Source organism: Heterodontus francisci, unplaced genomic scaffold, assembly GCF_036365525.1.
Source record: "Heterodontus francisci isolate sHetFra1 unplaced genomic scaffold, sHetFra1.hap1 HAP1_SCAFFOLD_368, whole genome shotgun sequence".
Lineage (NCBI taxonomy): Eukaryota > Metazoa > Chordata > Chondrichthyes > Heterodontiformes > Heterodontidae > Heterodontus > Heterodontus francisci.
Window position 1 is genome coordinate 1,443,474 of NW_027140964.1, and position 23,407 is coordinate 1,466,880.

The 23,407-nt window shown below is 50.1% G+C and overlaps 1 protein-coding gene across 1 annotated transcript in view; it reads left to right on the top strand.

The window, feature by feature from the left end:
- The window catches only part of LOC137361531 (probable G-protein coupled receptor 139), an 83,455-nt gene extending 60,165 nt beyond the window's left edge, over positions 1–23,290 (top strand). The window contains exons 3-6 of the mRNA XM_068026357.1: positions 17,907–18,054; positions 18,934–19,011; positions 21,399–21,509; positions 23,262–23,290. Coding sequence (XP_067882458.1) covers positions 17,907–18,054; positions 18,934–19,011; positions 21,399–21,509; positions 23,262–23,290 — 366 coding nt within the window. The remainder of the gene's footprint in view (positions 1–17,906; positions 18,055–18,933; positions 19,012–21,398; positions 21,510–23,261) is intronic.
- Positions 23,291–23,407: the final 117 nt, after the last annotated feature.

The window sequence follows — 23,407 nt, forward strand, 5'->3', positions numbered from 1 at the left end:
CATCTCCATCTGCTGTTGTTCCTGTTTCACTGCAGTTACTGCCATCTCTCACCATCTCCATCTGGTGGTCTCCCTGTCACACCGCACTTCCTGTCCCACTCTCACCATCTCCATCTGCTGGTGTCCCTGTCTCACTGCAATTACTGCCCACTCTCACGATCTCCATCGGCTGGAGTCCCTGTCTCACTGCAGTTACTGCACCCGCTCACCATCTCCATCTGTTGGAATCCTTGTCTCACTGCAGTTACTGTCCCATCTTAGCATCTCCATCTGCTGGTGCTCCTGTCTCACTGCAGTGACTGTCCCCTTCTCACCACCTCCATCTGCTGGTTTCCCTGCTTCACTGCACTTAATGTCCCCTACCACCATCGCCATCTGCTGGTTCCCTGCCTCACTGCAGTTACTAACCACTCTCAGTATCACCATCTTCTAGTGCCACTGTCTCACTGCACTTACTGCCCCATCTCACGTTTTTCATCTGCTGGTGTCCCTGTCTCAGTGCAGTTACTGCCTTTTTTCACAATCAGCATCTGCTTGTGTCCCTGTCTCACTGCCGTTACTGCCCCCTCTCACCATCTCCATCAGCTGCTGTCCCTGTCTCACTGTATTTACCGCCTCCTCTCACCATCTCCATCTGCTGGTGTCCCTTTCTAACTGCAGTTACTGCACCCTCTCACAATCTACATCTGCTGGTGTCCCAGTGCTCTGCACTTACTGGCCCCCTCTGACCATCTCCATCTGGTGGTGTCTCTGTCTCAGTGCAGTTACTGTCCCCTCTCATCATCTTCATCTGCTGGTGACACTGATTCACAGCAGTTACTGCACCGCCTCACCATCTCCATCTGCTGGTGTCCCTGTTTCACTGTAGTTACTGCCGGCTCTCACCATCTCCATCTGATGGTGTCCCTGTCTCACCGCAGTTACTGTCCCCCTCTCACCATCTCCATCAGCTGGAGTCCCTGTCTCACTGCAGTTACTGCCGCCGCTCACCACCTCCATCTGTTGGTTTCCTTGTCTCACTGCAGTTACTGTCCCATCTCAGCATCTCCATCTGCTGGTGCCCCTGTCTCACTGCAGTGACTGTCCCCTTCTCACCACCTCCATCTGCTTGTTTCGCTGCTTCACTGCAGTTAATGTCCCCTACCACCATCGCCATCTGCTGGTTCCCTTCCTCACTGCAGTTACTGGCCACTCTCAGCATCTCCATCTTCTGGTGCGACTTTCTCACTGCACTTACTGCCCCATCTCACGTTTTTCATCTGCTGGTGCCCCTGTCTCACTGCAGTTACTGCCCCCTTTCACCATCACCATCTGCTTGTGTCCCTGTCTCACTGCCGTTACAGCCCCCTCTCACCATCACCATCTGCTGGTGTCCCTGTCTCACTGTAGTTACCGCCCCCTCTCACCATCTCCATCTGCTGGTGCCCCTGTCTCACTGCAGTTACTGTCCCCCTCTCATCATCTACATCTGCTGGTGACACTGATTCACAGCAGTTACTGCACCGCCTCACCATCTCCATCTGCTGGTGTCCCTGTTTCACTGTAGTTACTGCCCGCTCTCACCAGCTCCATCTGGTGGTGTCCCTGTCTCACTGCAGTTACTGCCCCCTTTCACCATCTCCATCTGCTGGAGTCCCTGTCTCACTGCAATTACTGCCCCCTTTCACCATCTCCATCTGCTGGAATCCCTGTCTCACTGCAATTACTGCCCCCTCTCACGATCTCCATCGGCTGGAGTCCCTGTCTCACTGCAGTTACAGCCACCGCTCACCATCTCCATCTGTTGGTTTCCTTGTCTCACTGCAGTTACTGTCCCATCTCAGCATCTCCATCTGCTGGTGCCCCAGTCTCACTGCAGTTACTGCCCCCTTTCACCATCACCATTTGCTTGTGTCCCTGTCTCACTGCCGTTACTGCCCCCTCTCACCATCACCATCTGCTGGTGTCCCTGTCTCACTGTAGTTACCGCCCCCTCTCACCATCTCCATCTGCAGGTGTCCCTTACTAACGGCTGTTACTGCACCCTCTCACCATCTCCATCTGCAGGTGTCCCTGTGCACTGCACTTACTGTCCCCTTCTGACCATCTACATCTGGTGGTGTCTCTGTCTCAGTGCAGTAACTGTCCCCCTCTCACCATCTCCATCTGCTGGTGTCCCTGTCTCACTGGAGTTACTGTCCCCCTCTCACCATCTCCATCTGCTGGTGCCCCTGTCTCACTGCAGTTACAGCCACCGCTCACGATCTCCATCGGCTGGAGTCCCTGTCTCACTGCAGTTACAGCCACCGCTCACCATCTCCATCTGTTGCTTTCCTTGTCTCACTGCAGTTACTGTCCCATCTCAGCATCTCCATCTGCTGGTGCCCCAGTCTCACTGCAGTGACTGTCCCCTTCTCACCACCTCCATCTGCTGGTTTCCCTGCTTCACTGCAGTTAATGTCCGCTGCCACCATCGCCATCTGCTGGTTCCCTGCCTCACTGCAGTTACTGACCACTCTCCGCATCTCCATCTTCTGGTGCCACTGTCTCAGTGCACTTACTGCCCCATCTCACGTTTTTCATCTGCTGGTGTCCCTGTCTTACTGCAGTTGCTGCCCCATTTCACCTTCAGCATCTGCTTGTGTCCCTGTCTCACTGCCGTTTCTGCACCCTCTCAACATCTTGATCTGCTGGTGTCCCTGTGCACTGCACTTACTGTCCTCCTCTGACCATCTCCATCTGGTGGTGTCTATGTCTCAGTGCAGATACTGTCCCCCTCTCACCATCACCATCTGCTGGTGTCCCTGTCTCACTGCAGTTACTGTCCCCCTCTCACCATCTCCATCTGCTGGTGTCCCTATCTCACTGCAGTTACTGTCCCCTCTCGTCATCTACATCTGCTGGTGACTCTGATTCACAGCAGTAACTGTCCCCCTCTCACCATCTCCATCTGCTGGTGTCCCTGTCTCACTGCAGTTACTGTCCCCCTCTCACCATCTCCATCTGCTGGTGCCCCTGTCTCACTGCAGTTACTGTCCCCCTCTCATCATCTACATCTGCTGGTGACACTGATTCACTGCAGTTACTGCACAGCCTCACCATCTCCATCTGCTGGAGTCCCTGTCTCACTGCAATTACTGGCCCCTCTCACGATCTCCATCGGCTGGAGTCCCTGTCTCACTGCAGTTACAGCCACCGCTCACCATCTCCATCTGTTGCTTTCCTTGTCTCACTGCAGTTACTGTCCCATCTCAGCATCTCCATCTGCTGGTGCCCCAGTCTCACTGCAGTGACTGTCCCCTTCTCACCACCTCAATCTGCTGGTTTCCCTGCTTCACTGCAGTTAATGTTCGCTGCCACCATCGCCATCTGCTGGTTCCCTGCCTCACTGCAGTTACTGACCACTCTCCGCATCTCCATCTTCTGGTGCCACTGTCTCAGTGCACTTACTGCCCCATCTCACGTTTTGCATCTGCTGGTGTCCCTGTCTCACTGCCGTTACTGCCCCCTCTCACCATTTCCATCTGCTGGTGTCCCTGTCTCACTGTAGTTACCGCCCCATCTCACCATCTCCATCTGCTGGTGTCCCTTTCTAACTGCTGTTACTGCACCCTCTCAACATCTTCATCTGCTGGTGTCCCTGTGCACTGCACTTACTGTCCTCCTCTGACCATCTCCATCTGGTGGTGTCTATGTCTCAGTGCAGTTACTGTCCCCCTCTCACCATCACCATCTGCTGGTGTCCCTGTCTCACTGCAGTTACTGTCCCCCTCTCACCATCTCCATCTGCTGGTGTCCCTATCTCACTGCAGTTACTGTCCCCTCTCGTCATCTACATCTGCTGGTGACTCTGATTCACAGCAGTAACTGTCCCCCTCTCACCATCTCCATCTGCTGGTGTCCCTGTCTCACTGCAGTTACTGTCCCCCTCTCACCATCTCCATCTGCTGGTGTCTCTGTCTCACTGCAGTTACTGTCCCCTCTCACCATCTTCATCTGCTGGTGTCCGCTTCTCACTGCAGTTACTATCCCCTTCTCTCCAACACCATCTGCTGGTTTTTCTGCCTCACTGCAGTTACTGCCCACTCTCACCATTGCCATCTGCTGGGTGTCCCTGTCTCACTGCCGTTACTGCCACCCACCACCCACCCCCCCCCACCAAATCCATCTGCTAGTGTGCCTGTCTCACTGCAGTTACTGCCCCATCTCAACTTTTTCATCTGCTGGTGTCCCTGTCTCACTGCAGTTACTGCCCCATCTCACCTTTTGCATCTGCTGGTGTCCCTGTCTCACTGCAGTTACTGCCCCCTTACACCATCTCCATCTGCTTGTGTCCCTGTCTCACTGTAGTAACTGCCCCATCTCACTATCTGCATCTCCTGGCGTACCTGTCTCACTGCAGCTAATGCCCCCTCTGACCATCTCCATCTGCTGGTGCTCATGTCTCACTGCAGTTATTGTCCCCTCTCACCATCTCCGTCTGTTGGTGTCCCTGCCTCACTGCATTTACTGTCCCCTCTCACCATCGCCATTTGCTGGCGTCCGCTTCTCACTGCAGTTACTGTCCCTCTCTCACCATCTCCATCTGGTGGTGTCCCTGTCTCACAGCACTTACTGTCCCCCTCTCACCGGCTCCATCTGCTGGTGTCACTGTGCACTGCAGTTACTGTCCCCCTCTCAACATCGCCATCTGCCGGTGTCCCTGACTCACTGCAGTTACTGTCCCCCTTTCACCATCTCCTTCTGCTGTTGTCCCTGTCTCACTGCGGTTACTGTACCCTTCTCACCACCTCCATGTGCTGCTTTCTCTGCTTCACTGCAGTTACTGCCCACTCTAACCATCTCCATCTGCTGGTTTCCCTATCTCACTGCAATTACTGCCCTCTCTCACAATCTTCATCGGCTGGTGTCCCTGCCTCACTGCAGTTACTGTCCCCCACTTACCATCTCCATCTGCTGATGTCCCTGTCTCAATGCTGTTACAGTCCCCCGCTCACCATAGACATCTGCTTTTGTCCCTGTCTCACTGCAGTTACTGTCGCCTTCTATCCACCTCCATCTGCTGATGTTTCTGTCTCACTGCTGCAACTGCCCACTCTCACCATCGCCATCTGCTGGTGTCCGTTTCTCACTGCAGTTTCTGCCCCCGGTCACCATCTCCATCTTTTGGTGTCCTTGTCTCACTGCAGTTACTGCCGTCTCTCATCATCTCCATCTGCTGGTGTCCCTGTCTAACTGCAGTTACTGCACCCTCTCACCATCTCCATCTGGTGGTGACCCTGTCTCACTGCAGTTACTGTCCCACTCTCACCATCCCCATCTGGTGGTGCCCCTGTCTCACTGCAGTTACTGACCCCCCTCTCACCATCTCTATCTGCTGGTGTCCCTGTGCACTGCAGTTACTGGCCTCTCTCACCATCTCCATCTCTTGGGGACCCTGTCTCACTGCAATTACTGTTCCTCTCTCACCTTCCCCATCTGGTGGTGTCCCTGTCTCACGGCAGTTACTGTCCCCCCTCTCAACATCTCCGCCTGCTGGTGGCCCTATCTCACTGCAGTTCCTACTCACTTTCATTATCTCCATCAGCTGGTGCCCCTCTGTCACTGCAATTACTGCCCCCTTTCACAATCTCCATCGGATGGAGTCCCTGTCTCACTACAGTTTCTGCCCCCCGCTCAACATCGCCATCTGCTGGTGTCCCTGACTCACTGCAGTTACTGTCCCCTTCTCACCACCTCTATCTGCTGGTTTCTCTGCTTCACTGCAGTTACTGCCTACTCTCACCATCTCCATCTGGTGGTGTCCCTGTCTAACCGCAGTTACTGTCCCCCTCTCACCATCTCCATCGGCTGGAGTCCCTGTCTCACTGCAGTTACTGTCTCCGTTCACCATCTCCATCTGTTGGTTTCCTTGTCTCACTGAAGTTACTGTCCCATCTCAGCATCTGCATCTGCTGGTGCCCCTGTCTAACTACAGTTACTGCACCCTCTCACCGTCTCCATCAGGTGGTGACCCTGTCACACTGCAGTTAGTGTCCCACTCTCACCATCTCCATCTGCTGGTGTCCCTATGTCAATGCAATTACTGCCCCCTCTCACAGTCTTCAACGTCTGGTGTCTCTGTTTCACTGTAGTTACTGCCCGCTCTCACCATCTCCATCTGGTGGTGTCCCTGTTTAACCGGAGTTACTGTCCCCCTCTCACCATCTCCATCGGCTGGAGTCCCTGTCTCACTGCAGTTACTGCCTCCATTCACCATCTCTATCTGTTGGTTTCCTTGTCTCACTGCAGTTACTGTCCCATCTCAACATCTCCATCTGCTGGTGCCCCTGTCTCACTGCAGTGACTGTCCCATTCTCACCACCTCAATCTACTGGATTGCCTGCATCACTGCAGTTAATGTCCCCTACCACCATCGCCATCTGCTGATTCCCTGCCGCACTGCAGTTACTGACCACTGTCAGAATCTCCATCTTCTGGTGCCACTGGCTCACTGCTTTTCTGCCCCATGTCACGTTTTTCATCTGCTGGTGTCCCTGTCTCACTGCAGTTACTGCCCACTTTCACCATCACCATCTGCTTGTGGCCCTGTCTCACTGCCGTTACTGCCCCCTCTCACCATCTCCATCTGCTGGTGTCCCTGTCTCACTGTAGTTACCGCCCCCTCTCACCATTTCCATCTGCTGGTGTCCCTGTCTCACTGCCGTTACTGTCCCCTTCTCACCACCTCTATCTGCTGGTTTCTCTGCTTCACTGCAGTTACTGCCTGCTCTCACCATCTCCATCTGGTGGTGTCCCTGTCTAACCGCAGTTACTGTCCCCCTCTCACCATCTCAATCGGCAGGAGTCCCTGTCTCACTGCAGTTACTGCCTCCGTTCACCATCTCCATCTGTTGGTTTCCTTGTCTCACTGCAGTTACTGTCCCATCTCAGCATCTGCATCTGCTGGTGCCCCTGTCTAACTAGAGTTACTGCACCCTCTCACCGTCTCCATCCGGTGGTGACCCTGTCACACTGCAGTTAGTGTCCCACTCTCACCATCTCCATCTGCTGGTGTCCCTATGTCAATGCAATTACTGCCCCCTCTAACAGTCTTCAACGTCTGGTGTCTCTGTTTCACTGTAGTTACTGCCCGCTCTCACCATCTCCATCTGGTGGTGTCCCTGTCTAACCGCAGTTATTGTCCCCCTCTCACCATCTCCATCGGCTGGAATCCCTGTCTCACTGCAGTTACTGCCTCCGTTCACCATCTCCATCTGTTGGTTTCCTTGTCTCACTGCAGTTAATGTCCCATCTCAACATCTCCATCTACTGGTGCCCCTGTCTCACTGCAGTGACTGTCCCATTCTCACCACCTCAATCAACTTGATTCCCTGCATCACTGCAGTTAATGTCCCCTACCACCATCGCCATCTGCTGGTTCCCTGCCCCACTGCAGTTACTGACCACTGTCAGAATCTCCATCTTCTGGTGCCACTGGCTCACTGCTTTTCTGCCCCACGTCACGTTTATCATCTGCTGGTGTCCCTGTCTCACTGCAGGTACTGCCCACTTTCACCATCACCATCTGCTTGTGTCCCTGTCTCACTGCCGTTACTGCCCCCTCTCACCATCTCCATCTGCTGGTGTCACTGTCTCACTGTAGTTACCGCCCCCTCTCACCATCTCCATCTGCTGGTGTCCCTGTGCACTGCACTTACCGACCCCTCTGAACATCTCCACCTGGTGGTGTCTCTGTCTCACCGCAGTTACTGTCCCCCTCTCACCATCTCCATCTACTGGTGTCCCTGTCTCACTGCAGTTACTGTTCCCCTCTCACCATCTCCATCTACTGGTGTCCCTATCTCACTGCAGTTACTGTGCCCTCTCATCATCGACATCTGCTGGCGTCCTCTGATTCACAGCAGTTACTGCACCCTCTCACCACCTCCATCTGCTGGTGTCTCTGTCTCACTGCAGGTACTGTCCCCTTTTCTCCAGCTCCATCTGCTGGTTTCTCTGCCTCACTGCAGTTACTGCCTGCTCTCACCACTGCCATCTGCTGGTGGCCCTGTCTCACTGCCGTTACTGCCACCCACCACCACCCCACCCCCTCACCAAATCCATCTGCTAGTGTCTCTGTCTCACTGCAGTAACTGCCCCATCTCAACTTTTTCATCTGCTGGTGTCCCTGTCTCACTGCAGTTACTGCCCCATCTTACCTTTTGTATCTGCTGGAGTCACTGTCTCACTGCAGTTACTGCACCCTTACACCATCTCCATCTGCCTGTGTCCCTGTCTCACTGTAGTAACTGCCCCATCTCACCATCTCCATCTACTGGTGTAACTGTCTCACTGCAGCTAATGCCCCTTCTCACCATCTCCATCTGCTGGTGTCCCTGTCTCACTGCAATTACTGCCCCCGCTTACCATCTCCATCTGTTGGTTTCCTTGTCTCACTGCAGTTACTGTCCCATCTCAGCATCTGCATCTGCTGGTGCCCCTGTCTACCTACAGTTACTGCTCCCTCTCACCGTCTCCATCTGGTGGTGACCCTGTCACACTGCAGTTCCTGTCCCACTCTCACCATCCCCATCTGGTGGTGTCCCTACTCACTGCAGTTACTACTCCCTTTTATTATCTCCATCAGCTGGTGTGCCTCTGTCACTGCAATTACTGCCCCCTCTCACAATCTCATTCGGCTGGAGTCCCTGTCTCACTGCAGTTACTGCCACCCTCTCACCATCTCCATCCCATGGTGTCCCTGTCTCACTGCAGTTACTGTCCCCCTCTCAACATCGCCATCTGCTGGTGTTCTGGACTCACAGCATTTACTGTCCCCATTTCACGATCTCCATCTGCTGGTGTCCCTGTCTCACTGCAGTTTCTGCACCCTCTCAACATCTCCATCTGCTGGTGTCCCTGTGCACTGCAGTTACTGCCCTCTCTCACCATCTCCATCTGGTGGGGACCCTGTCTCACTGCAGTTACTGTTCCTCTCTTTTCATCCCCATCTGGTGGTGTCTCTGTCTCACTGCAGTTACTGTCCCCCCTCTCACCATCTCCATCTGCTGGTGTCCCTGTCTCACTGCAGTTACTGTCCCCCTCTCAACATCGCCATCTGCTGGTGTCCCTGACTCACTGCATTTACTGTCTCCCTTTCATCATCTCCATCTGCTGGTGTACCTGTCTCACTGCAGTTACTGTCCCCTTCTCACCATTTCTATCTGCTGGTTTCTCTGCTTCACTGCAGTTACTGCCTACTCTCACCATCTCCATCTGCTGTTGTCCCTGTTTCACTGCAGTTACTGCCATCTCTCACCATCTCCATCTGGTGGTCTCCCTGTCACACCGCACTTCCTGTCCCACTCTCACCATCTCCATCTGCTGGTGTCCCTGTCTCACTGCAATTACTGCCCACTCTCACGATCTCCATCGGCTGGAGTCCCTGTCTCACTGCAGTTACTGCACCCGCTCACCATCTCCATCTGTTGGAATCCTTGTCTCACTGCAGTGACTGTCCCATCTTAGCATCTCCATCTGCTGGTGCTCCTGTCTCACTGCAGTGACTGTCCCCTTCTCACCACCTCCATCTGCTGGTTTCCCTGCTTCACTGCACTTAATGTCCCCGACCACCATCGCCATCTGCTGGTACCCTGCCTCACTGCAGTTACTGACCACTCTCAGTATCTCCATCTTCTAGTGCCACTGTCTCACTGCACTTACTGCCCCATCTCACGTTTTTCATCTGCTTGTGTCCCTGTCTCACTGCCGTTACTGCCCCCTCTCACCATCTCCATCTGCTGCTGTCCCTGTCTCACTGTATTTACCGCCTCCTCTCACCATCTCCATCTGCTGGTGTCCCTTTCTAACTGCAGTTACTGCACCCTCTCACAATCTACATCTGCTGGTGTCCCAGTGCTCTGCACTTACTGGCCCCCTCTGACCATCTCCATCTGGTGGTGTCTCTGTCTCAGTGCAGTTACTGTCCCCCTCTCACCATCTCCATCTGCTGGTGTCCCTGTATCTCTGCAGTTACTGTCCCCCTCTCACCATCTACATCTGCTGGTGTCCCTATCTCACTGCAGTTACTGTCCCCTCTCATCATCTTCATCTGCTGGTGACACTGATTCACAGCAGTTACTGCACCGCCTCACCATCTCCATCTGCTGGTGTCCCTGTTTCACTGTAGTTACTGCCGGCTCTCACCATCTCCATCTGGTGGTGTCCCTATCTCACCGCAGTTACTGTCCCCCTCTCACCATCTCCATCTGCCGGTGTCCCTGTCTCACTGCAATTACTGCCCACTCTCACGATCTCCATCGGCTGGAGTCCCTGTCTCACTGCAGTTACTGCACCCGCTCACCATCTCCATCTGTTGGAATCCTTGTCTCACTGCAGTGACTGTCCCATCTTAGCATCTCCATCTGCTGGTGCTCCTGTCTCACTGCAGTGACTGTCCCCTTCTCACCACCTCCATCTGCTGGTTTCCCTGCTTCACTGCACTTAATGTCCCCGACCACCATCGCCATCTGCTGGTACCCTGCCTCACTGCAGTTACTGACCACTCTCAGTATCTCCATCTTCTTGTGCCACTGTCTCACTGCACTTACTGCCCCATCTCACGTTTTTCATCTGCTGGTGTCCCTGTCTCAGTGCAGTTACTGCCTTTTTTCACAATCAGCATCTGCTTGTGTCCCTGTCTCACTGCCGTTACTGCCCCCTCTCACCATCTCCATCTGCTGCTGTCCCTGTCTCACTGTATTTACCGCCTCCTCTCACCATCTCCATCTGATGGTGTCCCTTTCTAACTGCAGTTACTGCACCCTCTCACAATCTACATCTGCTGGTGTCCCAGTGCTCTGCACTTACTGGCCCCCTCTGACCATCTCCATCTGGTGGTGTCTCTGTCTCAGTGCAGTTACTGTCCCCCTCTCACCATCTCCATCTGCTGGTGTCCCTGTATCACTGCAGTTACTGTCCCCCTCTCACCATCTACATCTGCTGGTGTCCCTATCTCACTGCAGTTACTGTCCCCTCTCATCATCTTCATCTGCTGGTGACACTGATTCACAGCAGTTACTGCACCGCCTCACCATCTCCATCTGCTGGTGTCCCTGTTTCACTGTAGTTACTGCCGGCTCTCACCATCTCCATCTGGTGGTGTCCCTATCTCACCGCAGTTACTGTCCCCCTCTCACCATCTCCATCTGCTGGTGTCCCTGTCTCACTGCAATTACTGCCCCCTCTCACCATCTCCATTCAGCTGGCGTCCGTGTCTCACTGCAGTTACTGCCGCCGCTCACCACCTCCATCTGTTGGTTTCCTTGTCTCACTGCAGTTACTGTCCCATCTCAGCATCTCCATCTGCTGGTGCCCCTGTCTCACTGCAGTGACTGTCCCCTTCTCACCACCTCCATCTGCTTGTTTCCCTGCTTCACTGCAATTAATGTCCCCTACCACCATCGCCATCTGCTGGTTCCCTTCCTCACTGCAGTTACTGGCCACTCTCAGCATCTCCATCTTCTGGTGCGACTTTCTCACTGCACTTATTGCCCCATCTCACGTTTTTCATCTGCTGGTGCCCCTGTCTCACTGCAGTTACTGCCGCCTTTCACCATCACCATCTGCTTGTGTCCCTGTCTCACTGCCGTTACTGCCCCCTCTCACCATCACCATCTGCTGGTGTCCCTGTCTCACTGTAGTTACCGCCCCCTCTCACCATCTCCATCTGCAGGTGTCCCTTACTAACTGCTGTTGCTGCACCCTCTCAACATCTCCATCTGCTGGTGTCCCTGTGCACTGCACTTACTGTCCCCTTCTGACCATCTACATCTGGTGGTGTCTCTGTATCAGTGCAGTAACTGTCCACCTCTCACCATCTCCATCTGCTGGTGTCCCTGTCTCACTGCAGTTACTGTCCCCCTCTCACCATCTCCATCTGCTGGTGTCCCTGTCTCACTGCAGTTACTGTCCCCCTCTCATCATCTACATCCGCTGGTGACACTGATTCACAGCAGTTACTGCACCGCCTCACCATCTCCATCTGCTGGTGTCCCTGTTTCACTGTAGTTACTGCCCGCTCTCACCATCTCCATCTGGTGGTGTCCCTGTCTCACTGCAGTTACTGCCCCCTTTCACCATCTCCATCTGCTGGAGTGCCTGTCTCACTGCAATTACTGCCCCCTTTCACCATCTCCATCTGCTGGAGTCCCTGTCTCACAGCAATTACTGCCCCCTCTCACGATCACCATCGGCTGGAGTCCCTGTCTCACTGCAGTTACAGCCACCGCTCACCATCTCCATCTGTTGGTTTCCTTGTCTCACTGCAGTTACTGTCCCATCTCAGCATCTCCATCTGCTGGTGCCCCAGTCTCACTGCAGTGACTGTCCCCTTCTCACCACCTCCATCTGCTGGTTTCTCTGCTTCACTGCAGTTAATGTCCGCTGCCACCATCGCCATCTGCTGGTTCCCTGCCTCACTGCAGTTACTGACCACTCTCCGCATCTCCATCTTCTGGTGCCACTGTCTCAGTGCACTTACTGCCCCATCTCACGTTTTTCATCTGCTGGTGTCCCTGTCTCACTGCAGTTGCTGCCCCCTTTCACCATCAGCATCTGCTTGTGTCCCTGTCTCAATGCCGTTACTGCCCCCTCTCACCATTTCCATCTGCTGGTGTCCCTGTCTCACTGTAGTTACAGCCCCCTCTCACCATCTCCATCTGCTGGTGTCCCTTTCTAACTGCTGTTACTGCACCCTCTCAACATCTCCATCTGCTGGTGTCCCTGTGCACTGCACTTACTGTCCTCCTCTGACCATCTCCATCTGGTGGTGTCTATGTCTCAGTGCAGTTACTGTCCCCCTCTCACCATCACCATCTGCTGGTGTCCCTGTCTCACTGCAGTTACTGTCCCCCTCTCACCATCTCCATCTGCTGGTGTCCCTATCTCACTGCAGTTACTGTCCCCTCTCGTCATCTACATCTGCTGGTGACTCTGATTCACAGCAGTAACTGTCCCCCTCTCACCATCTCCATCTGCTGGTGTCCCTGTCTCACTGCAGTTACTGTCCCCCTCTCACCATCTCCATCTGCTGGTGTCTCTGTCTCACTGCAGTTACTGTCGCCTCTCACCATCTACATCTGCTGGTGTCCGCTTCTCACTGCAGTTACTATCCCCTTCTCTCCAACACCATCTGCTGGTTTTTCTGCCTCACTGCAGTTACTGCCGACTCTCACCATTGCCATCTGCTGGGTGTCCCTGTCTCACTGCCGTTACTGCCACCCACCACCCACCCCCCCACCAAATCCATCTGCTAGTGTGCCTGTCTCACTGCAGTTACTGCCCCATCTCAACTTTTTCATCTGCTGGTGTCCCTGTCTCACTGCGGTTACTGCCCCATCTCACCTTTTGCATCTGCTGGTGTCCCTGTCTCACTGCAGTTACTGCCCCCTTACACCATCTCCATCTGCTTGTGTCCCTGTCTCACTGTAGTAACTGCCCCATCTCACCATCTGCATCTACTGGCATACCTGTCTCACTGCAGCTAATGCCCCCTCTGACCATCTCCATCTGCTGGTGCTCATGTCTCACTGCAGTTATTGTCCCCTCTCACCATCTCCGTCTGTTGGTGTCCCTGCCTCACTGCATTTACTGTCCCCTCTGACCATCGCCATTTGCTGGTGTCCGCTTCTCACTGCAGTTACTGTCCCTCTCTCACCATCTCCATCTGGTGGTGTCCCTGTCTCACTGCACTTACTGTCCCCCTCTCACCAGCTCCATCTGCTGGTGTCACTATGCACTGCAGTTACTGTCCCCCTCTCAACATCGCCATCTGCCGGTGTCCCTGACTCACTGCAGTCACTGTCCCCCTTTCACCATCTCCTTCTGCTGTTGTCCCTGTCTCACTGCGGTTACTGTACCCTTCTCACCACCTCCATGTGCTGCTTTCTCTGCTTCACTGCAGTTACTGCCCACTCTAACCATCTCCATCTGCTGGTTTCCCTATCTCACTGCAATTACTGCCCTCTCTCACAATCTCCATCGGCTGGTGTCCCTGCCTCACTGCAGTTACTGTCCCCCACTCACCATCTCCATCTGCTGATGTCCCTGTCTCAATGCTGTTACAGTCCCCCGCTCACCATAGACATCTGCTTTTGTCCCTGTCTCACTGCAGTTACTGTCGCCTTCTATCCACCTCCATCTGCTGATGTTTCTGTCTCACTGCTGCAACTGCCCACTCTCACCATCGCCATCTGCTGGTGTCCGTTTCTCACTGCAGATTCTGCCCCCGGTCACCATCTCCATCTTTTGGTGTCCTTGTCTCACTGCAGTTACTGCCGTCTCTCATCATCTCCATCTGCTGGTGTCCCTGTCTAACTGCAGTTACTGCACCCTCTCACCATCTCCATCTGGTGGTGACCCTGTCTCACTGCAGTTACTGTCCCACTCTCACCATCCCCATCTGGTGGTGCCCCTGTCTCACTGCAGTTACTGACCCCCCTCTCACCATCTCTATCTGCTGGTGTCCCTGTGCACTGCAGTTACTGCTCTCTCTCACCATCTCCATCTGGTGGGGACCCTGTCTCACTGCAATTACTGTTCCTCACTCACCTTCCCCATCTGGTGGTGTCCCTGTCTCACGGCAGTTACTGTCCCCCCTCTCAACATCTCCGTCTGATGGTGGCCCTATCTCACTGCAGTTCCTATTCACTTTCATTATCTCCATCAGCTGGTGCCCCTCTGTCACTGCAATTACTGCCCCCTTTCACAATCTCCATCGGATGGAGTCCCTGTCTCACTACAGTTTCTTCCCCCCTCTCAACATCGCCATCTGCTGGTGTCCCTGACTCACTGCCGTTACTGTCCCCTTCTCACCACCTCTATCTGCTGGTTTCTCTGCTTCACTGCAGTTACTGCCTACTCTCACCATCTCCATCTGGTGGTGTCCCTGTCTAACCGCAGTTACTGTCCCCTTCTCACCATCTCCATCGGCTGGAGTCCCTGTCTCACTGCAGTTACTGTCTCCGTTCACCATCTCCATCTGTTGGTTTCCTTGTCTCACTGCAGTTACTGTCCCAACTCAGCATCTGCATCTGCTGGTGCCCCTGTCTAACTACAGTTACTGCACCCTCTCACCGTCTCCATCTGGTGGTGACCCTGTCACACTGCAGTTAGTGTCCCACTCTCACCATCTCCATCTGCTGGTGTCCCTATGTCAATGCAATTACTGCCCCCTCTAACAGTCTTCAACGTCTGGTGTCTCTGTTTCACTGTAGTTACTGCCCGCTCTCACCATCTCCATCTGGTGGTGTCCCTGTTTAACCGCAGTTACTGTCCCCCTCTCACCATCTCCATCGGCTGGAGTCCCTGTCTCACTGCAGTTACTGCCTCCGTTCACCATCTCCATCTGTTGGTTTCCTTGTCTCACTGCAGTTAATGGCCCATCTCCACATCTCCATCTGCTGGTGCCCCTGTCTCACTGCAGTGACTGTCCCATTCTCACCACCTCAATCAACTGGATTCCCTGTCTCACTGCAGTTACTGCCCCCTCTTAACATCTCCAACTGCTGTATGTCCTGTCTGACTGCAATTATAGCCGCCTCTCATCATCTCCATCTGCTTGTGTCCCTGTCACACTGCCGTTCCAGCCCACTTTCACCATCTCCATCTACTGGTGTTCCTGTCTCACTGCAGTTACTGTCCCCTTCTCACCACCTCCACTGCTGGTTTCACTGCCTGACTGCAGTTACTGCCCACTCCCACCACCTCCATCTGCTGCTGTCCCTATCTCACTGCCTTTAGTATTCGCTATCACTATCGACGTCTGCTGGTGTCCCTCTCTCACTGCAATTACTTCCCCCTCTCAATATCTCCATCGGCTGGTGTCCCTGTCTGACTGCAGTTACTGCCACCGCTCACCATCTCCATCTGTTGGTGGCCTTGTCTCAATGCAGTTACTGTCCCATCTCTCCATCTCCATCTGCTGTTGTCCCTGTCTCACTGCCGTTACTGCCCCCGTTCACCATCTCCATCTGCTTGTGTCCCTATCTCACAGCAGTTACTGCCCACTCTCAACATCTCAATATGCTGCTGTCCCTGTCTCACTGCAGTTACTGTCCCCCTCTCACCATCCCCTTCTGCTGGTGTCCCTGTCTCACTGCAGTTACTGTCCCCCTCTCACCATCTCCATCTGCTGGTGTCCCTGATTCATTGCAGTTACTGCATTCTTTCACCATCTCCATCTGCTGGTGTCTCTGTCTCACTGCAGTTACTGCCCCCGCTCACCATTTACATCTGTTAGTGTCCTTGTCTCACTGCAGTTACTGTCCCATCTCACCATGTCCATCTGCTGGTGCGCTGGTCTCACTGCATTTACTGTCCCCTTATCATCACCTCCATCTGCTGGTTTCCCTGCCTCACTGCAGTTAATGACCGCTCTCACCATCTCCATCTGCTGGTGTCCCTGTCTCACACAGTTGCTGCCCCGCCCCTCTCGCCATCCCCATCTGCTGGTTCCCTGCCTCACTGCAGTTACTGACCACTCTCATTTCTCCATCTTCTGGTGTCCCTGCCTCACGGCAGTTACTGCCCCATCTCACCTTTTTAATCTGCTGGTGTCGCTGTCTCACTGCAGTTACTGCCCCCTCTCATCATTTCCATCTGCTGGTGTCCCTGTCAGACTGCCGTTACTGCCCTCCACCACCCCCCCCCACCCCCCACCATCTCCATCTGCTGTTCTCTCTGTCTCATTTCAGTTACTGCCCCATGTCACCATTATAATCTGCTGGTGTCACTGTCTCACTGCAGTTACTGCACCATCTCACCTTTTACATCTGCTGGTGCCCCTGTCTCACTGCAGTTACTGCCCCCTTTCACCATCTCCATCTGCTTGTGTCCCTATCTCACTGCAGTTAGTACTCCCTTACACTGTCTCCATCTGCTGGGGTCGCTCTCTCACTGCAATTACTGCTCACTCTCACCATCTCCATCTGCTGGTGCCCTGTCTCACTGCAGTTAATGTCCCCTTCTCACCACCTCCATTTGCTGGTTGCCCTGCCTCACTGCAGTTAAAGCTCCCTCTCACCATCGCCATCTGCTGGTGCCCTGTCTCACTGCATTTGCTGCCCCCCCCCCCAACCCCATATCTCGCCATCCCCATCTACTGGTTCCCTGCCTCATTGCAGTTGCTGACGACTCTCACTATCACCATCTGCTGGTGTGCCGATCTCACTGCAGTTCGTACTCCCTTTCAGTATCTCCATCTGCTGGTGTCCCTCTCTCACTGCAATTCCTGCCCCCTCTCACGATCTCCATCGGCTGGTGTCCAGGTCTCATGGCAGTTACTGCCGCCGCTCACGATGTCCATCTGTTGGTGACCTTGTCTCAATGCAGTTACTGTCTCATTCTCACCACCTCCATCTGCTGGTTTCCCTGCCTCACTGCAGTTACTGCCCCCTCTCGCCATCGCCATCTGCTGGTGCCCCTGACAATCTGAGTTCTTTTTGCCCTCAGTCTGGTTCAGTAAATATACCGAGTCGGATTTGTAGGTAAAATCAATTACTTTATTTGCGCATTAGCCGGCGGAAGTACTCTGATACAGTGGCACTGACTCCAACAGAGTCTGTCGGGTCCACCAGAGTAAGTGACCGTTCGTGATGCAGATACTACTGTTTATGCATTAAGATTCATGCTGCCTCCTTGTTTAACCAATCAGTGCAGTGCAATTCATCTTCAACCACGAGGTAACGTGCAGTACATCTGTTGCTGAGGTTAACAATACACTCCATTCTCAATACATACTTGTTACTAACATAATATCGTTTTGCACAAGCAAGATTATGGAAAGCAGACAAGCAAGATAATTAGCAAAAGCAGAGGAGTCAGAAACAAACATTCTGGTCTCAGTCCTAACATTTATCATGAGTTCTGTCTCTACCTTGTGACAGTTGATCCTGTCATCTTTATCAAGTTGCATTCCTGAGTGCTTCGTGAAGTCTGCAATTGCACTGAGAAGAGGGGCCCTGCTTGGTGTTTGTGCTAAGCCATACCATGCTCAGGACTGCCAGCGAACTAACTTGTCCCACAATGCCTTGCGTAAATACTCCATTTGGTACAATATGTGGCTGTCCTTTCAACTTGTATATTAGCTACAAGCTGCGTCCTGTTATCACACTTTCTGCAGTGTTACACATTCATGCCATAAAGGAAGAGATGTCCTTATAATTACCGGCGTTAGCTCGTCTATACAATTTCACACCTTCAGCTTTTACTTTTAACTATTTCATTGCGGTTTCTGCAACCTTAATTCATGCTATCAAAGCTCAGCAAAGCTACTATTCCTAACTTGGCTAAATTTCCCATTAAGCATTGTGCCATGCCTTTCTGCTCATTTCCACATTCCCCCCTTTTATCATTCTATGATAACCTTCTCTCTACTGATCAACTTATATATGAATGTATATATATTCAATTGGATTATATGGATCTATGTACTCAAATATCATTTAAACAGTATAATATAGAAGCAAAAAGCTCAGCAAACTGCTGAATCAGAAGGGTAGTCTGAGCCACACTCGGACAAGGGCCGTGGGGTGGCCGGGTCAGTATGTTTCTCACACGAACTGTTCCTTAGGATTGTGTCATGTCTGGGTGATGAAATAAGAAGAGTGCTGTTGAAGCACAATCTCTCTCTCTCTCGCGCTGTACCAGCTGCAAGGCCAAGTTGCCTCTGCAGCCCTGAAGTTATGAAGTCATTTCTGATAAGATGTCCCTCCCTGCAGCACTGAAGCTAGCTTGTTAGCAAGACATAATTGATTAATTGTTTCATCTTAAATGTTCCCATATAATTCTGTTCTTAAAAATTCTAAAATCTAAGTTCTGTTCTCACAGTCCCTCCTTTGATTCTTCAAAACCCTTTTAAAAATCCTTCCCTTGATCCCACCTAGGTGCCTTTGATGGTCTCTACTTGTCTAGAAACAGCCTTCAACACCCGGAGGGGTCGCACTCAATACGTTGCCTACTTGTGCCACAAGCGGGGACTGCAGGAACTCTGTAAAGGCATAATTTTTGCAGGAGCTTCAGTTACTTGTCTACAACAGCACTTAATGAGCAAAAACATAAAAGGTGGTACACCTGTGCAATTACAATTTCATTTAAGCATCACTGTTGCATCATCGATTGTACAAACTTAATACTATTCCATTATTAAAGTACATTGATCATTCATTAACTCATTTTAAGTATATATGAAAAGGTTATACAATTATCCTTTTATGGCATAACTAATTGTCTCTCCTTTGACAGAGCAAGTTCGAACACTAATTGCTTTCCTAGTCTGCATGGTGTAATTTACAGTGGCATTAAATCCACATTTTGATTCTGCCATTTTATTTATAGGATGAGGATATATGACCACCTGGTTTTCCAGACTACAATCAGACAATGGACAATTTTGTTCCAATTACCTCTGTTCCAATTTCCATAACATAGGGTAAAATATCATTGTATTTTATGTAATCTTTTCCCCTTGTCATTCCTATATTTTCTACTTTGTTCTATAAAGCTGATCCTGGCCTCTACATCTAGTGGCACCCATGGCATCGGCAGCCTGCAGCATTACAATCTTACTTTATACACTCTACAGATGTATTGCCTGTTCCGTACAATATCCCAGCATTTGCATCCCTGAGATATTGACCAGGACAGGCACAATCTCATGTTTAACATTCTCATACAATGCTTCCCCTGGGCTCGATGTACCCACACACTATCCACGTTCCTTTTAACTTTCCTTATCATCTGTTGCCCAATGGGAGGGGCACAAACAATATCAAAGACACAGCACTCAGTTACCCCTTCCCCTTTCTATCTGGTCACGCAGTTAGCATGGTCATCTGTGGAACACCGTCCACATACTGCATCTTTGCCCGGATTCACCATAAGCCATGCATTCAAATAGGTTTACTCGCCGTTATACACTTCCCATCCAACATGTTGTGCCATGTCCCATAGTTCACATAGTCCATATTAATACTCCTTTCATTAATCCGTTGTGCATCCATTACCGGGTCTTTGTTTCTCCTCTCCGGATATTAGCATCAGGCCCCACAGCCACTGCAGTCCGGTTCTTTCCCGTTCGCCACTAGTGGTTATATCTTTAATTTAAACAAACTGCCCTGGTGGTCACCAGGTGTTAGTACTTGTCCATGATGTGAGTATCCTCCGATGAGAGATACATGTCTACCTGTGGGGACCAAACATGTCCTGGGGAATCCAGGAGTTAATTTATATTCTTATCATCTCTACTCTTTCAAAATTATCTATATGGTCCCGTTGTGCTCGGGTTTTGTTCCCCACAATCCTTGCCCAGTTAGTAACCCATCTAATAATAATCCAAATGCCTATCAATACGACCATTATTCCCTCATTACCAAATTCCTGTCTCAGCAACTGTTACAGTAATACCTTGTACAACTCTTGGGTCTTCTCAGGGCACCAGCCAGGTGGCTGGAAATCTGAGATATTCAATATTACCGGTACCAACTCAAGCTTTGTATTATCATATACAATTTTATTAGTTTTTATTATCGCAAGTCCATTTTCTGGTCCTGTAGTCAAGACCAGGCAAGGGAGACCAGTCACTTGTGGCTGTTGGGTCGTAACCTTTCTCGTCGGTAATTCGGATGTGGGGGTAATCGTGGTGATTGGAGCTTGTTGTCCGTTTAATATATTTTGAGTGCTGGTTTGATTGCTGGCTCCTTCTCTTATATACCTCCCAAATATTTTGACACAAAAGGTCCCTGGAGGGCTTTTGCTGTCAAAATCTGACACAGCTGGTAGATTAAATTGTCCACTAAAATAAAAGCAAAATACTGCAGATGCTGAAAATTGTCTCATTGATAAAGATGCTGTGATATTTGATGTCTGCAATTAAGGTCTTAAATTCTCAAATCTGCTGGATCTCTTGCTGTGGCATCAATTCTCACATGGCCTTGGAAACTGCTGTCACCTGCTTAAAAAACACAAAGAATCTATTGTTGCTCTGCCCCTGAGCCCAATGGGTTAATTTGTCCATTTATATCTGTCAATTTAGAAATTTAAAATTTAACATTGTCCAATATGTATAAATTTTACTCTCAGCAATGCAAAATTGTGTGGGGGTTAAATGGAAAAACAGCAGCTGCAGCGGGGTTTTTTTCTCAAGGGGCGGAGCAAAATCGTCTCAGCTGCGTCACTTTACAAAACCTTTTTTTTCTCTGATCGAAAAAGAACCACACTCCATTTTAATCTTTTTTTTTCAATCCTTTTGGTATCCTTCGGGTTGCTCTCCTTTGAAGTTGAAAATGCCACAAATGTTTTTGTTGCTTTCCAAATAACAAATCACATCTGCACACTTACACTGGTATTCCACTGTCATGCCACATATTCTGAAATCTCAGGTGATCTTATCAAAAGATCAAATATCAGCGGTGATGAAAAAGGGGGGGGGCGCTGGTGGTGTCTATCTGAGATCTTTGCTTACCTCTCCCTGCAGGGTCCTGATGTCTCAGGTTATGGCCAGACTTTCAAATGTAGCTCTTTTAAAAACTCATATCTCCAAGAGAAAACTATCAATTGCTCATCTTATCTACACTTTCCTGACTTCCACTGGGAAATTCGAGGCTTCTTGGAAATTAGCTGTTTATTTCACTATTTGTTTATCCCCAGAATTCCTTTATTATTGCTTGCATCAGCCAGATCTGATTGCCAATTCCTATTAATTATAATTCTATTTCATTTTGAGCCCTGGTGAACCTTTGCAATTAATATTCATAATTCCTTAAAACAGAAATCAAACATTTCCATTTGATTCCAGACATTAGTGTACATTGTTTATGTATTTTTTTTACCTTAGATGACATTTTAATCCCTTAAATAACTTGCCAAATTAAACTGGATTTTCGACATCTCAGATTATTCCAAATTCAAATAACAGTAAATTTCCCTTTGAATGCTTTGAATAACCACCCATATCAAATTAATGTTGTTTATCGATTCCAATTTCTTATGCCCAGACTTGGATGTACTTTTTGTACGTTAAAGACAGAAGTGCTTGAAACTATCTCTCCTTCTCAAGCACTTTGTCTCATTGATAAGGATGGTTGCAGCAGGGTTAACTTCTTGCTTGTCTCCAAGGGGGCGGAGCAAAGGATTCTCTGCTGCGTCACTTTACGTAACCCTTTTGTTTTAATGGAAAAGAACTAAACTCCATTTTAAATGTTTTTTTTGTATCCTTAGGATTTTCAAACAACAAAATCTTCAGTAACATTATCAACTCAAAGGAAACCATCTTCATCAGGAAAGACAGCATTTTAGATTAAACTCCAATTGTTTCCAAACTCTTTATTTTTGTATCTTTTATAAGAGGTTTTTAATCCAAGGATTATTATTTTTCTTTTACCAAAGATGATTCCAAATTCCAATTCACTGCAATAATATTTAAAATCAAATCTGACAATGTTATATGAGTGAGTCCTCTGTCCGGAACCGAAGACTCCTCCAAAACATGACATAATAAACTTGAAAGTTCATTGTGGCAACAAATGAAATTTCCAGTTCTTCAACTTAAACAGGTCAATTAACCTTAACAGTATTAATTCAATTCAGACTTATTAACTTATACTACTTATTAACTACACACAGAACAGAATAGCACGTGCTTATTTTAAAACATAGGTAAATTACGTCATTTTCTTGTTCATTCTTCAGGCGCCTTTGAAATGACTGTAATAAAACCAAAAACTAAAGAAAAAGTTATTTAACATTCTTAACACAAAATATTTAACACCAGCTTCTTAAACAAACTTTAAACAGACAGAATCTTTCCTATATCTCCTTTGTTTATCCTTCTCTCCCTTGGACCAATATCCAATTCCTAACATTTGCTCCTTAAAACAGTCAGTAAAACATGTCTTTAATTTAAACTCCAAAAGAAAACTAGAACATATTTTAAACTGGAACTCCAATTAAAGCAGGAGTTGTAAACTTCAAATTGGATTTCTGCCAAACATCTTCAGACCTTCAAGGCTGAAGCTTATCTCTTAGAAAATTGTTCATTGCCTTTTCACAGTTGCAAAACCAACTTTAAAAAAAAATAAAATTTTAACTGAAAATATAATTCAATTTTATATCCCATTCCTGGGTGAACAACACTAAATCGAAATGAACACACTCAACAACGACTTTTTACACTCATTCAATTCCAAACAACTTCGAAAATTGATTTCTGTAATGGGTTACATTGTGGTTTCTGCCACTTAAAGCCAAAGCTCAGCAGAGCTACTATTCCTAACTTGGCTATATTTCCCATTAAGTGCCATGCCTTTCTGCTCACTTCCACAACATCAGCCAGGGTTCCTGCTCCTGATCACTATCCAGTGACCCCTGAGTTAGAGATATGAGACATCAG